This window comes from Hippoglossus stenolepis, chromosome 12 (genome assembly GCF_022539355.2).
Source record: "Hippoglossus stenolepis isolate QCI-W04-F060 chromosome 12, HSTE1.2, whole genome shotgun sequence".
In the NCBI taxonomy this organism is placed as follows: domain Eukaryota; kingdom Metazoa; phylum Chordata; class Actinopteri; order Pleuronectiformes; family Pleuronectidae; genus Hippoglossus; species Hippoglossus stenolepis.
The window spans coordinates 6814069-6825444 of NC_061494.1; the positions used below are offsets into that span (position 1 = coordinate 6814069).

The 11376-nt window shown below is 40.0% G+C and overlaps 2 protein-coding genes across 2 annotated transcripts; both read right to left on the minus strand.

The window, feature by feature from the left end:
- Positions 1 to 37: 37 nt before the first annotated feature.
- pkd2l1 (polycystic kidney disease 2-like 1) lies at positions 38 to 5876 on the minus strand. Its single transcript, XM_035172968.1, has 15 exons — positions 5507 to 5876; positions 5114 to 5227; positions 4089 to 4216; positions 3735 to 3988; positions 3425 to 3649; positions 3107 to 3335; positions 2848 to 3018; positions 2572 to 2753; positions 2365 to 2485; positions 2180 to 2278; positions 1976 to 2097; positions 1776 to 1893; positions 1498 to 1631; positions 1245 to 1386; positions 38 to 1070 (listed from the first exon to the last, which is right to left on the minus strand). The coding sequence occupies exons 1-15, from the start codon at positions 5793 to 5795 to the stop codon at positions 951 to 953; spliced, it is 2448 nt and encodes an 815-aa protein (XP_035028859.1). The 5' UTR covers positions 5796 to 5876; the 3' UTR covers positions 38 to 950.
- Positions 5877 to 8096: 2220 nt separating this feature from the next.
- Positions 8097 to 9226, minus strand: atoh7 (atonal bHLH transcription factor 7). The gene has a single exon (XM_035172984.2). It carries the CDS (start codon positions 8976 to 8978, stop codon positions 8547 to 8549), a length of 432 nt encoding a protein of 143 aa, XP_035028875.1. The 5' UTR covers positions 8979 to 9226; the 3' UTR covers positions 8097 to 8546.
- Between the last annotated feature and the right edge of the window lie 2150 nt (positions 9227 to 11376).

Here is an 11376-nt window from a genome sequence, read left to right on the forward strand (position 1 = left end):
TGTCTTTACAGGGATTCTAACAAACATAGTAACTACTATTAAACTCAGGTTTGTGTCATCTGAATGATTAATTGACTAGACAGCATGAGTTTTCTATACATTTGCACAAAAACTCTTCTATCCTTTTTATTCTGCAGTACCATTGGGTCATATGAAACCTGAAAGATGACAACCACATTTCTTAATATCCAGTCCACTGGCACAATAAATATGTTCCTGATCCAGACATAGATTTTAATGAAGAGCTATAGATGCTGTCACTCATCACGTTTGCCCTGTTACAACATGAGGTTGTTGGAGCTCAGGAAGTTGATGAATAATTACCGACTGATCTGTATATGAACTTAATGAACTTAAAAAAATATATTGTAAAATTGTTTAGTAGACGTCTCACTAAACTACATGGGGGTGATAGTTTCTGAGGAACTGCAATAGAACTTTAACATACAGAAACATTACGTGACAAAAGCAAGGCAAACATTCATGTCCTCAGATGTAGAGTGGCATCTGCACTAATAATAGATTATATTGCATAACTTTTTCCTCTAGCCTACAGTTGAAATAAATTGATATTCCACAACACTTACAATATGCAGATTTACCTTCAGGCCTCACAATGTACATTGTAGTCCTCTGTAAATCTGAGCTTTAACCACTCCATTATATAAGCTCTAGTGCAGGCACCTAGGAAGCAAATTCAAAAAGTATGAGTACAGTATTTACATGTGACCATAAAATGAGTGGCTGAAGGAAAGTGCTACATTTTGTAAGTCATACTGTCTGTCGTGTATTGTTCTTAATGCCTAATTGTTGTTTTCAAAGTGAAGAACTTTTACTTTGAATATAGAGAAGTTGTGAAGCACAAAATATTGTTGGTGTGTGACCCATATACATTCGCGTGTGTCAGCTGACTTCCAGATAACCAAAGATTTGGTTTCCCAGAGGGTTGATCACATATGACAGTCGTAAGTGGTGTTGGTACGAAGTGCTGGTCTCCTGAATGACAGATCGGCCTTCGTACCTCTGTCCACACAAACCAGGACGCTCCTATCTGAGGCAGCATCATCACTCTGGACAGGGTTAAGTGAAAATTAAACATTATTTATTTATTAGAAAAAGTTTTTTATGAGGTTAAGACATTTTCCTTATAATACGGCTACAGAGTTTAAACATCACTTTGAGTCTACTTCATGAATTTTATACAATGAGGTTGAAGAAAATCTAGAACTTATTTCCATACTCACATCATTATTGGTTGCAGACGGTTTCCCTGCAGTTTCGTTCCCATTGGTTTTCTCCTGTAATCCCAGTTTCTCCATAATCAACTCCATCCTGGTTGAGATGCCTGCCACAGAGCTTTCCAGTTGGAGAACCTGTCTGACCAGTCTTTCGTGATGATAGAAAGAAAATTCAGCTTTTGGTTAATGTCCTTTGAATGAAATAAGTGACTAAATACTTCAAGACATATCATAGGCAAAATGTAAAAACTTCTCCCACTTTAGAAATTGTTCCTGATCCACAAAGATTTGACCGGAGTGGTTCTTCTGCTCACTGGAGGTCACAGCAGGCTTCTCCGGTAATTCGTTTCCGTAATTCATTCCAAGATTGTTGAGTTCAGCGCTGAGAGCATCCTGACAAAAAATTGGAAAAGCCACTTTGAAAACAGCCTCGTCTGCATTTTTTCTTAATCTTTTTTACTTTGTCAAGCTGGATAAGAACTGAGTCAAAAAACTGAATGAAAGTGTTTTATCACATTTATTGTGTGAGTCACAAACCCTCTTTTCCTCCAGCTCGATTTTCATCCTTTCTTGTTCGCCCTCGTCTAGAATTTGGTTCCCATCGCAGTCAAACCGCGAGAAGGCTGCTGAAATGTCATGATCGGCATGTCCCAGCCTATGAGATCATCGGAGCAGTGAGGGTTAACTTTAACACCAACGCTAACACATGCCCTTCTCTTGAATATGTTGTTACTCACTCTTTCAGAGTTTCTCTGAAGTCCTTGAATTCAATTTCTCCAGATCCAGAGCGCAGTGCTTTCTGAACATCTGATATTTTCTCCTTTTTGAGTTTCAACTTCATAAATGTCTTCATATAGCTCTGAATTACAAGAATAAATATTTTTGGGTGTAAAATTGGATATTGATAGATTCTACTTTTACATTCAAATCATCGCCTTTACCTGTTTGATGATGTCCGTAATCTGCAGCTGGTCTTTTTGGGATGAGAGCTCCTCCTTGACCTCAGAATATGTGTCGTTGATGATGGCCAGAAACATGTTCTGAGAAACAAGTGCATGGAGAAATGATGAGGCTGCTCATTTCTTCTGTTTTAAAGTCAGACGTCTTATAAAACGGAACCACTTACCAGCAGAACAAAGAAAACAAAGAACACATAGGTGACAAAGTAGATTGGCCCAAGAACTCTGTTGGCACGGTCGATGGCATCATAATCAAAGTCTCCGAGAATAATCCTGAACTGTGTGAAGCTGCGGGAGGAAAAAGAAAATAAATTCATGCTCATTCAGCCAATTTAATTCTTTCCTGTTGAGCTGTCGTGATTGACACAACTTACATGCACTTCACAAAGGTGCTGAAGGAATCAACCTCTGTCCCAAAGAGCAAATATCCAAGCTGAGCATAAGCGAAGAAGACAATGAAGAACATGATGGCGAATCCCAAGATGTCTTTGGCACATCTTCCCAGTGTGGAGGACAGCTGAGTCATGGTCTTATTAAAGCTGATGTACTTGAAAACCTACAAGGACAAGAGGAATACACACATTATTCAGGATGACACCAAAGCTGGGTAACACTTCCAAGTAAGGAGATGAAGTAAAAGATGTCTGTACCTTGATCCATGCGAAGAACAAGTTCACAGCATTCATGTTGTTGTATTGTGTTTGCCAAAACGCCAGAAATTCAAAATCAGCATAGATTCCAGGTTGTTCCAGGAGTTTTCCAAGCAACTTGTCCACTTTGACGGTTCGGAAAATATTGAATACGATGGCAACGATGGCGAGCTGGGAAGAAGAACAATTTTCATAGTTTAGGGCCAAGCTCAATCAGAGAATATGTTTATGTTTGAATCAACACATTACATTTACTTACCATTATGACAACAATGTCCAGTATGTTCCAGATGCTTCCGAAGTAGGATAACTTGTGTATTTGTAGCTCAAGCATCTCTTCCACAACATAGTAGAGGATGAACACACAGAAGACTGTCTCACAGCCCAGGATGAAGTAATCCCAGTAGGTGATGTAGCGAATCAGTTTGACCGTTCTGATCTGGTAGGAAGGGATTGCTCCACCTGTGGCTGGGAATTCAACTACCAACCTAAAAAAGAAGCAGATGAAACTTTGATTAACCAATGACTGGGTACCAAATAATGGGTAAAGTTGCTGCTTTTACTTGTGCCCTTTTACCTGATAACGCAGAACATGTTGATGTTTGCATTGTAAGTGGAGAAGTCGATGAAGACTGCTCTGGTTCCTCGGTCCAGCCATAGGTGGTCCACCAGTTCCGTCATTATGGCGGCGCTCTCCTCTTTGGTCCGACTCAGGTCTTGATAGTATCCTGCTCCACTGTAGGTGGTCAGCAAGCCCCAGTGAGAGGAGCCCTTGATCTCTTTCTCTTTGTGGTAGGTCCAGCTGCAGAGGAACAAAAGGGCATGAAAATAACCGAAGAAAATAGAACAGCACAGTGTCCCTGTAACAATATTGAAGAGGGGCTTACGCGGTGCCGTTAATGAGACCGAAGCCGAGGTCGTCCTCCTTCTTGTCATTGTAGACATCAAAACATCCAGTGATCTCATCTTGGAAGTCATTGTGGACCTTGCAGGAGTTGTTCTTGATCTTGATCTGCCTCATCCTGGGAACTCCCAGCAACATATTCTCATAGTAGATGAAGGACTGGTCTCCGCTCCCCAGTGACTGGTTATTATACCATTTAGTCCAGTAGAGGCCGTCCAGCAGTGGGCCTTGGGCATACTGTTCATACAACGACAGGGTGGATTCACACAGACTGAAACATTTTTGTACTTTGGCACTGTGATGACAATAGAGGAAATTAATTTGGAGGAAAACTCACAATCCAGAAGTCGGACATGGTGCCAATGGACTGAAACCTAACCCCACTTTCACCGGCTGTATTCACAAACAGGTCCGTCATGGCTTTAGTGTAATAGTAGGTGCTTGAATTGGTCATACCGTACGTCACTGAAAGACAACGTGATGACACTGTTAACATCCAATCACTGATTGCTATCGGTCTTTGCTCAGGCTCAGCTCTAAACGTTGCTCTATTGAGCAGTCCAAGATAAGACAGCTCAGAAGCAGACACGCAAAGCCTCAGTGAGGATTTGTTTGGCTGCTGTAGAATAGATCCAGATTAGAGGCTGTAATTTGTTTGAAGAGAGGGCACGCTGGCCTGACACAAATGGCCTAATCAAAGAATGTAAATCTAACCCAAACAAAGCAACAATAGACGAGGCCTAATGCTCTTATCGCTAAAAGGCAAGAGAGCAGTGTCCATGTCCCTTTCACTCCTAATGCTCAGTTGGACAATGGCTTTCAGGCAGAAGGATGGGAAGGGCATTTGTGGTAGGCATTAAAGCAGGGTGTATCAACAGTCCAAAGTGCCCTATACAGTAGCATCCTGCAGTGATCAGGGTTGCTGAAAACAATAGTTGATTGAAACATACTAAAGTAGGAATAAAGTACATAAGTACACAAACAACAAAGAAAATATTTAATTCACGTCATTGGGAACACTGTAATGAACTGAGTGTTTTTCAAACCTAGAGACATATTTTTATTCTATTTATGGGTAATTAATATGTTAAAATCGTATATTGGGGGGTGGTGTGTGGAAGGGATTTCAATAGGTAACATTATGCAAATTAAATCCAGGAGAGTATTAAAGTGTAAACCTAAATCTAATTTAAGTATCAGAACTTAAAAAAACATTTTCTAGACGTAGAAAGACACTTTCATATGTCATTAACTGGGTAGAATTACTTTCAAATACTGTTTGATCAGACCACTGTTCGTAGTTTTGGAGTCAGTATCGATTCATCACGATAGATGAGAGACAAACATGAGTAGATAACTTACAGAGGCATATGTCCACCAAGAACACCAGATAGACCAATAACTCCCGCAGCGTGGTTCGGACAAACAGTTCCCTGTTGTCAGAGGTGTTTTCGGTCAATGTTGTGCCCCACAACCCTAAACACAAAATATCAATGTAAGTCATCGGTTATGAACTTAAGACACAGATGTATTTTTGTAGGTTGTTTGTAAAGACCTGTCACGAATAGGGTAACTTTAACGGAGGAAAGCTGATGAAATTCTGTAAAAGACCTACTTTATTTAGTCAGCTGGACAGTTAAGACATTTTAATAAAATAGAAAATTAAATATCAATGAATACTCATGAAACTAGTAGTACAGTTAATATTCGGAGCGTAAAGTTAATGTTAAAGTCAGCAGAGTGACTTCTTCGTACCTTTGATGAAAGAGCAGCAGCCTCTTTGTTTCTTCACCAGATTTTGCTCGTTGGCTAGTGGTTCCTCGGGTGGATGCTGGAACGGGCTGGGGGTGTCCACTTTGTACATGCTGTCCATGGAGCCTTGGAAGAGAGGCTGAGGGTTGTAGATGGTGCTGACAGCTCGGGGCAGGGGCGGAGGAGAGCCACAGTAGCCCTGGTTCACCCAGGCACCATTGCCCAAGTTGTCCAACTCGCACTCCACCTGCCCAGTCAGGTGGCTGTCGGCCCGGTTGTTCAAGCACTTCATGCCGGGATCCGGTGGCGTTTCGACTGTATGAACTGCTGAGGTGTGGGTCAGAAGAGACAGTGAATCACAGCAGTGTGGGCAGCTTCTGAACACCTGCTGGAGGGATGGTTATAAAGAGTCGGATGACATAACCTTTGTTGAGGGAGGAGCTGCTGGTCCTTGGCTGGAGCTTTTGTAGTCTTGACATTGAGCCCCAGTTAAAACACATTTAGGTGATAACATGGAAGGTGCTGCTGTAACGCAACATTGTGTTAAGATGTGTCCAGTTGTTTATGGACACATCTTAACACAATTTAACCGATAAGATCTCATCCTTGGCTGTTCCAAACTTAGGGATATTTTTAGATTTTGTTGTACATCCATTTGCCTTTCATCTCTAATAAATTATTTATCATCCCAAAAAATTGTATATAGATTTTATGCTTTGAAATACAATGAAATAGAACATAAAAAGGGCTGAAGTGATCACCTGTCTCACTATCAACCCCCAAAGAGCTGAAATGACAAAAAAGACATTACCAGATCTAAGTAGCTTAATTCTATAGCGAATATTGCTACAATATCACACATCAAACTATTAATGTGATGGAAATGTCTTGTAAAGAAGAGCATCCAGTCACATTGAAAGGCTGACTCACTCAGCAGTTAAGACATATTAATTTGTTTTACCCTCTCAGTTACTCACATGCTGAGCACATTGTTGTCACTATTGATGAACAACTCATCCACTAACACGCTCCTATTCAGGAAATCAATTAATCGCATGTCGATTATATTTTCTGTCACCAGCTGTTCACCACTTGTGACTGAATTAATGAAGAGCGTAATTGCAGTGTCAGTGATGGTCTCATCATGATTCCGCACTTTTGACTCTGCCCTCTATTCATTTTTGACATGCCAACTGTCAGAGAGCATTCATCAGGTATGCAAACACTCAACATGGCAGATGAATCATATAAAAACCATCTGTATCAGTGTTTGGCATCGAGAACTCTGTTAGCACGGCCCCTGGCAACACTTAGCACATATGTATTAAAGTGTTCTTGGCTAATATCAATAATTAGTCAAGGAGATTAACTAGTGAATAGTTAAGCAATTAAATTTGGTTTATTCTGTGCAGCGTTTTGATTTTAAACCAAACAGACTGGAAATTGAGATGATCTAAAAACAACACACTATTCCACATTTCACCACCCAAATCAACAGTGTGCGTGCGGGTAATGTAGTAGCAGTTGGACAGCACAGTCCATGCACTGCTGTGTGGGCCCTCTAGTTAATGCAGATAGAGTTTGGGTCCAGCTATGGCCCTTCACGCCTCAGCGGCTCTGAACACAGCCATTACACACAGCCATTAACACACAATAGAGTTTAATTTCTGCTCCCCAGCTGAAGCCATGGCAGGATCTGGCACACAGGCTTCCTTAATCTGCTGCGGCTTGTGCCACCATTCAAACTTTTTCGAATCTGAAACAATCACTTTTCAGTGGCTGATTATGCCATTTAAATCTGTAGCCGCGTGGCTCCAACAACGGACGGTGGCGGATCATATGACATCCTGGTTTATCTGTGCTTACACTGAACTATCCTGCAGCACAATTGAGTTTAACACTTTAAAAAGGTGTCACTTTTATAGGGAACATTTTAGAACAGAATAATTAATTGTTTGTACTTTGTCCTGAAAAGGAGTCTAATTATCAGTGTTTAGATTTTGGTTCCCCTCTTGACGCAACAGTGTCTTATCTCAGAGCCCAGGAGCTCAGGACAAAAGGCTGATTTATTCCCCCGGGTGCAGATTGAGGCAATGCAGCGGACATGACCTGCCATCGCTCCCACTGAGAACCTGACAACCACAAAACAAAGACAGTGCTGTAAAGTACACGTTCTCTGTGGTAACCCGTGTTTTGAGTCAAGACATAGGAGACAAGTGAGGGTTTAAATACCCAAGATCTCTAACTAGAGTTTTTCCTAAGATGAGGAAATTCTACTGTAAATTTTTCTGTTGAGTTAAAAAAAAGAAAACATGGAATATCAAGTTTTGTAGTATGTCAGGTTAATGAATTGCAAATTTAAATATTTTTGAGCAGTAAAGAGGAACATTTTGTTAAAGAAGAAGGCTCATAATAGTAAGAAATACTAAAAACGAATACTTCACACTACGCAAGTAACAGAAAAGAAAAAAAGAAATCTGATATTTCACCATCATACTTATAAATGACAATAAAGAACAAAAGAAATGTTTTTCATATAAAATAGTAATTTTTATTTTGGATCCAAAACTATAATAATAACAAAATAGAGGTTTGCATGTGAAAATAACATCTATTTTTCAACTCTACAAACATTGTTCTTACACTTTGACAGAATAGTTACATATTGACTTTAACTATGCAACTAAACCACAATCATTTTCTCACAATCCATCTCACATTGCACAACATTTTAGGGCTCTATCAAAATAACTGATAAAAACACACCATTGTCTTCAATACAATCTAATGGTCATTAAAATGACACTAGTGCTACACTTTGAACAAAACGCTGCTCAACATGCGGCTGGGTTTCCTAGCAAAAAAAGACCACAGGCTTCAAACTTCAACAGAAACATTTTTGATTGTCAAAGAAATACTATATAAATTAAAATAAAATAAAATAATGCAATACACATGTATTTACTGTCTCCTAGATTGGAGGAGAAATAATTCACATTGTCACACGCAACATGACTGATTACAACCAACAAATGGCTGCAGTTTATGCTTGGACCTGATGTCCGTCAAACTGGTACGAGAACGATGACTGGATGTACTCCTGTTCCGTCGGGGAGTCGTACCTCATGAGGCAGGGGTAGCTCTCAGGCTGCACACAGTCAAACTGCAGGTCCAGCCACTGCCTGTGAGGAGCGTTGTGCCTCCTGGCGTCTGTCAGGATCCGGTTGAGGGCCATGATGTAGCTGAGGGCCATCTGCAAGGTTTCATACTTGGAGAGTTTTTTGTCCTGGCCCCACTGGGGGACCACTTTACGTAAGCGATCAAAGGCCGTGTTCAAACCCTCCATCCTCTTTCTCTCTCTGGCGTTGGCAGCCGACCGTCGCCTGGTGGTGGTCTCATACTTCTCCGGACTCTTGGAATCTAGTTCTGAGGACTCTGATCCGGAGTCGGTGCAGCTGGGCCGGCGAGACTTCATGATGTGTGTTTGAAGAATCAAACCGGTGATTGTCCTCAGATAAGAAAGACACAAGCTGTGAGTTGATAGATTTGTCAACGAAGTCTCCAGGTCTGTGTCAGGGTTCCTCAGAGGTTCTCCTCGGTGTGTTACAGCCTGGATGATGTCCAAGTTGTGTGTCCTTTGTGTTGATTGTGAAATGATTGTCACCCCAGATAGTGGACGGCCCAGACAAGTCCAAGGTGTCTGTGATCCTGGAGACAGTGAGGGAGCAGCTTTTATAAGATGGAGCAGATGAACAGGTGGCAGCAGGTGGGGTCCCTGCTCCCCCCCAAATATTGCTCATAAAGAAACACACCCATACAGACTCATAAACAACCACACCCACTCTTAACACACACATACACACATACACACATGTACACAGAGGCATATATACGCACACTCGATGCACACACAAACAAAACCTTAATGAAATTCCAATTATCTTGGGCTGGGCTCTCTGGCCGTGGCTTCACTCAGGGCCATGTGTCACAAACACCAAAAGTGCACCATCTGGTAGCTCAGCTCACCACAGCTGATGCTGCAAACACACTTTTAAAAGGCTCAGATTAAGGATATTTCCCTGTTTAACATAACATTTCCACCAACTTTGTTAAATAATTAATATTGGCCACAGATTTAAGTCTTCAATTTTAAAGTAAAGAGAAATATCAACAAATTATGCGATAAAAAACATCAGGTACAAGAAAAAGAAAGAAAACAGAAATGTAACTTAAAATGGCAATAAAAGCACTGGCATCATTTGATCTGATTTGAATTTCACACTGCTGTGTCAAAGAAATTTGATTTTATATGAAAATATACAGTATTTCAGCCCATTTTACTATAAAATGTAAATTTTTCAAAAAAATGTTTACAAGTATATATGCTTTTTCCATCTATAAATGTCATTTTATGCACGGTTTGGAAACAAATCTATTTGGACTCAATCATTGATATATTTAGCCGTGTCTCAGAAATAACCACCTTTATAAATCACCTTTTAACACCTCATTGAATTCAAATTAATTATGAAATCTTTGGAAGCACCTTGCCAATTAATTCATCAGGTTTTATTACATAAGCCACCAAGAAGTCCCCTTTCACTTCTCATGTAACGGGTGTCCGTGTGATAATAACCATAATCTGAGATTAGCCTGAGGCAACAGAAGTGTAAGTGTGGTCTGTAACCTGAGGGAGTTTAGCAGCACATCAGGGGATTATGAGCATGCAACAATATGGACCAAGATGGTGATACGATTACTGGGACATCAGAGGTTTAGAGCCTGGTCTCTGTGCAAGTGTACAGATATTACGTTCTGCAGAAATGTCTTCTACTTGTGAGTACTCTGGTTTGTATCAGTGAGGGTGTTTATCAGTGCTGGGCTACTAATGACTCACAGTATGTGGGATGCATTAATGTTCCTGACCAGTGGAGAGCTCATGTGAAATAAATAATTGATCTGTGTAGTCGGCCGAGAAAATGAGACAGACAGAATAATTTGTCTGTCTGTCCTTTCCATCTGGCAACATTGAATTCTGTAATACAGGAGGGTCGTCTCCTTTGACACACACACACACACACACACTGAAAACACACTACTTATTGTCACTCAAAAAGCCACACAGATAAGTTCCCTATGCTGCTTTAATCATGCTTTGCTGTTACGCCTCTGTAAATTCAATTTATTGATTATTATTTATTAATTAGAAACTGCTTTAAAACAACTGTACTTATTATTGAAATATTTTAAATTATATAAAACTAATTACATTTTATTGGATTTTATCCTCATACCTGGCCACTTTTTGGAGAGTAATTAATTTCTATTAACTTTCATCCATTTATCTCTCAGATGACGTCACTATTGCATTGTAAATTAAGTTTGATTGTTATAAGATAATGAGCTTAAGAGTAATATAAAGTTTTTACAAAATACCCAACAATATACAATGTATACTGTAATTTACATGATGTTTGTGCCTTATTATATACATAAGAATAATAATACTTAATAGTACTTGTAATTATATATATCACAACCTTGCACTATAAAAAGGATCCATTCTGAAAAAGAAGTACTTTTAATACTTAGAGTAACATATTTAGAATAATGCAGGACTTGTACTGTGCATGCAGGACTTTGACTTGTTATAGAGTACACAGTGTTCCTACTTTTACTTAAGTAAAGGATCTGGATACGTCCTCTTCCGCTGCTGCTTTAATCTCTGGTGTCGTCCTTTGTCAGGACGGACACAGCTCCTGTCAGTGTGTATTGACAAACTGAAAGCTTGGGTGTAGAGGCAGGTTATGAATGATTAATAACTGTCAGAGGCCCTGAATAATGCCCGTCTCTGGTATTGGGTCATGCACAAA

Coding starts and splice junctions, on each gene's coding strand:
- pkd2l1 (XM_035172968.1), bottom strand. CDS start 5,795: ATGAAGTGCTTGAACAACCGGGCCGACAGCCACCTGACTGGGCAGGTG. Junction 3,650..3,734: donor GGTCTCATTAACGGCACCGC/GTAAGCCCCTCT, acceptor GTTCCTCTGCAG/CTGGACCTACCACAAAGAGA. Junction 2,279..2,364: donor TTGTTTTCTTTGTTCTGCTG/GTAAGTGGTTCC, acceptor CTTGTTTCTCAG/AACATGTTTCTGGCCATCAT.
- atoh7 (XM_035172984.2), bottom strand. CDS start 8,978: ATGAAGTCTCGCCGGCCCAGCTGCACCGACTCCGGATCAGAGTCCTCA.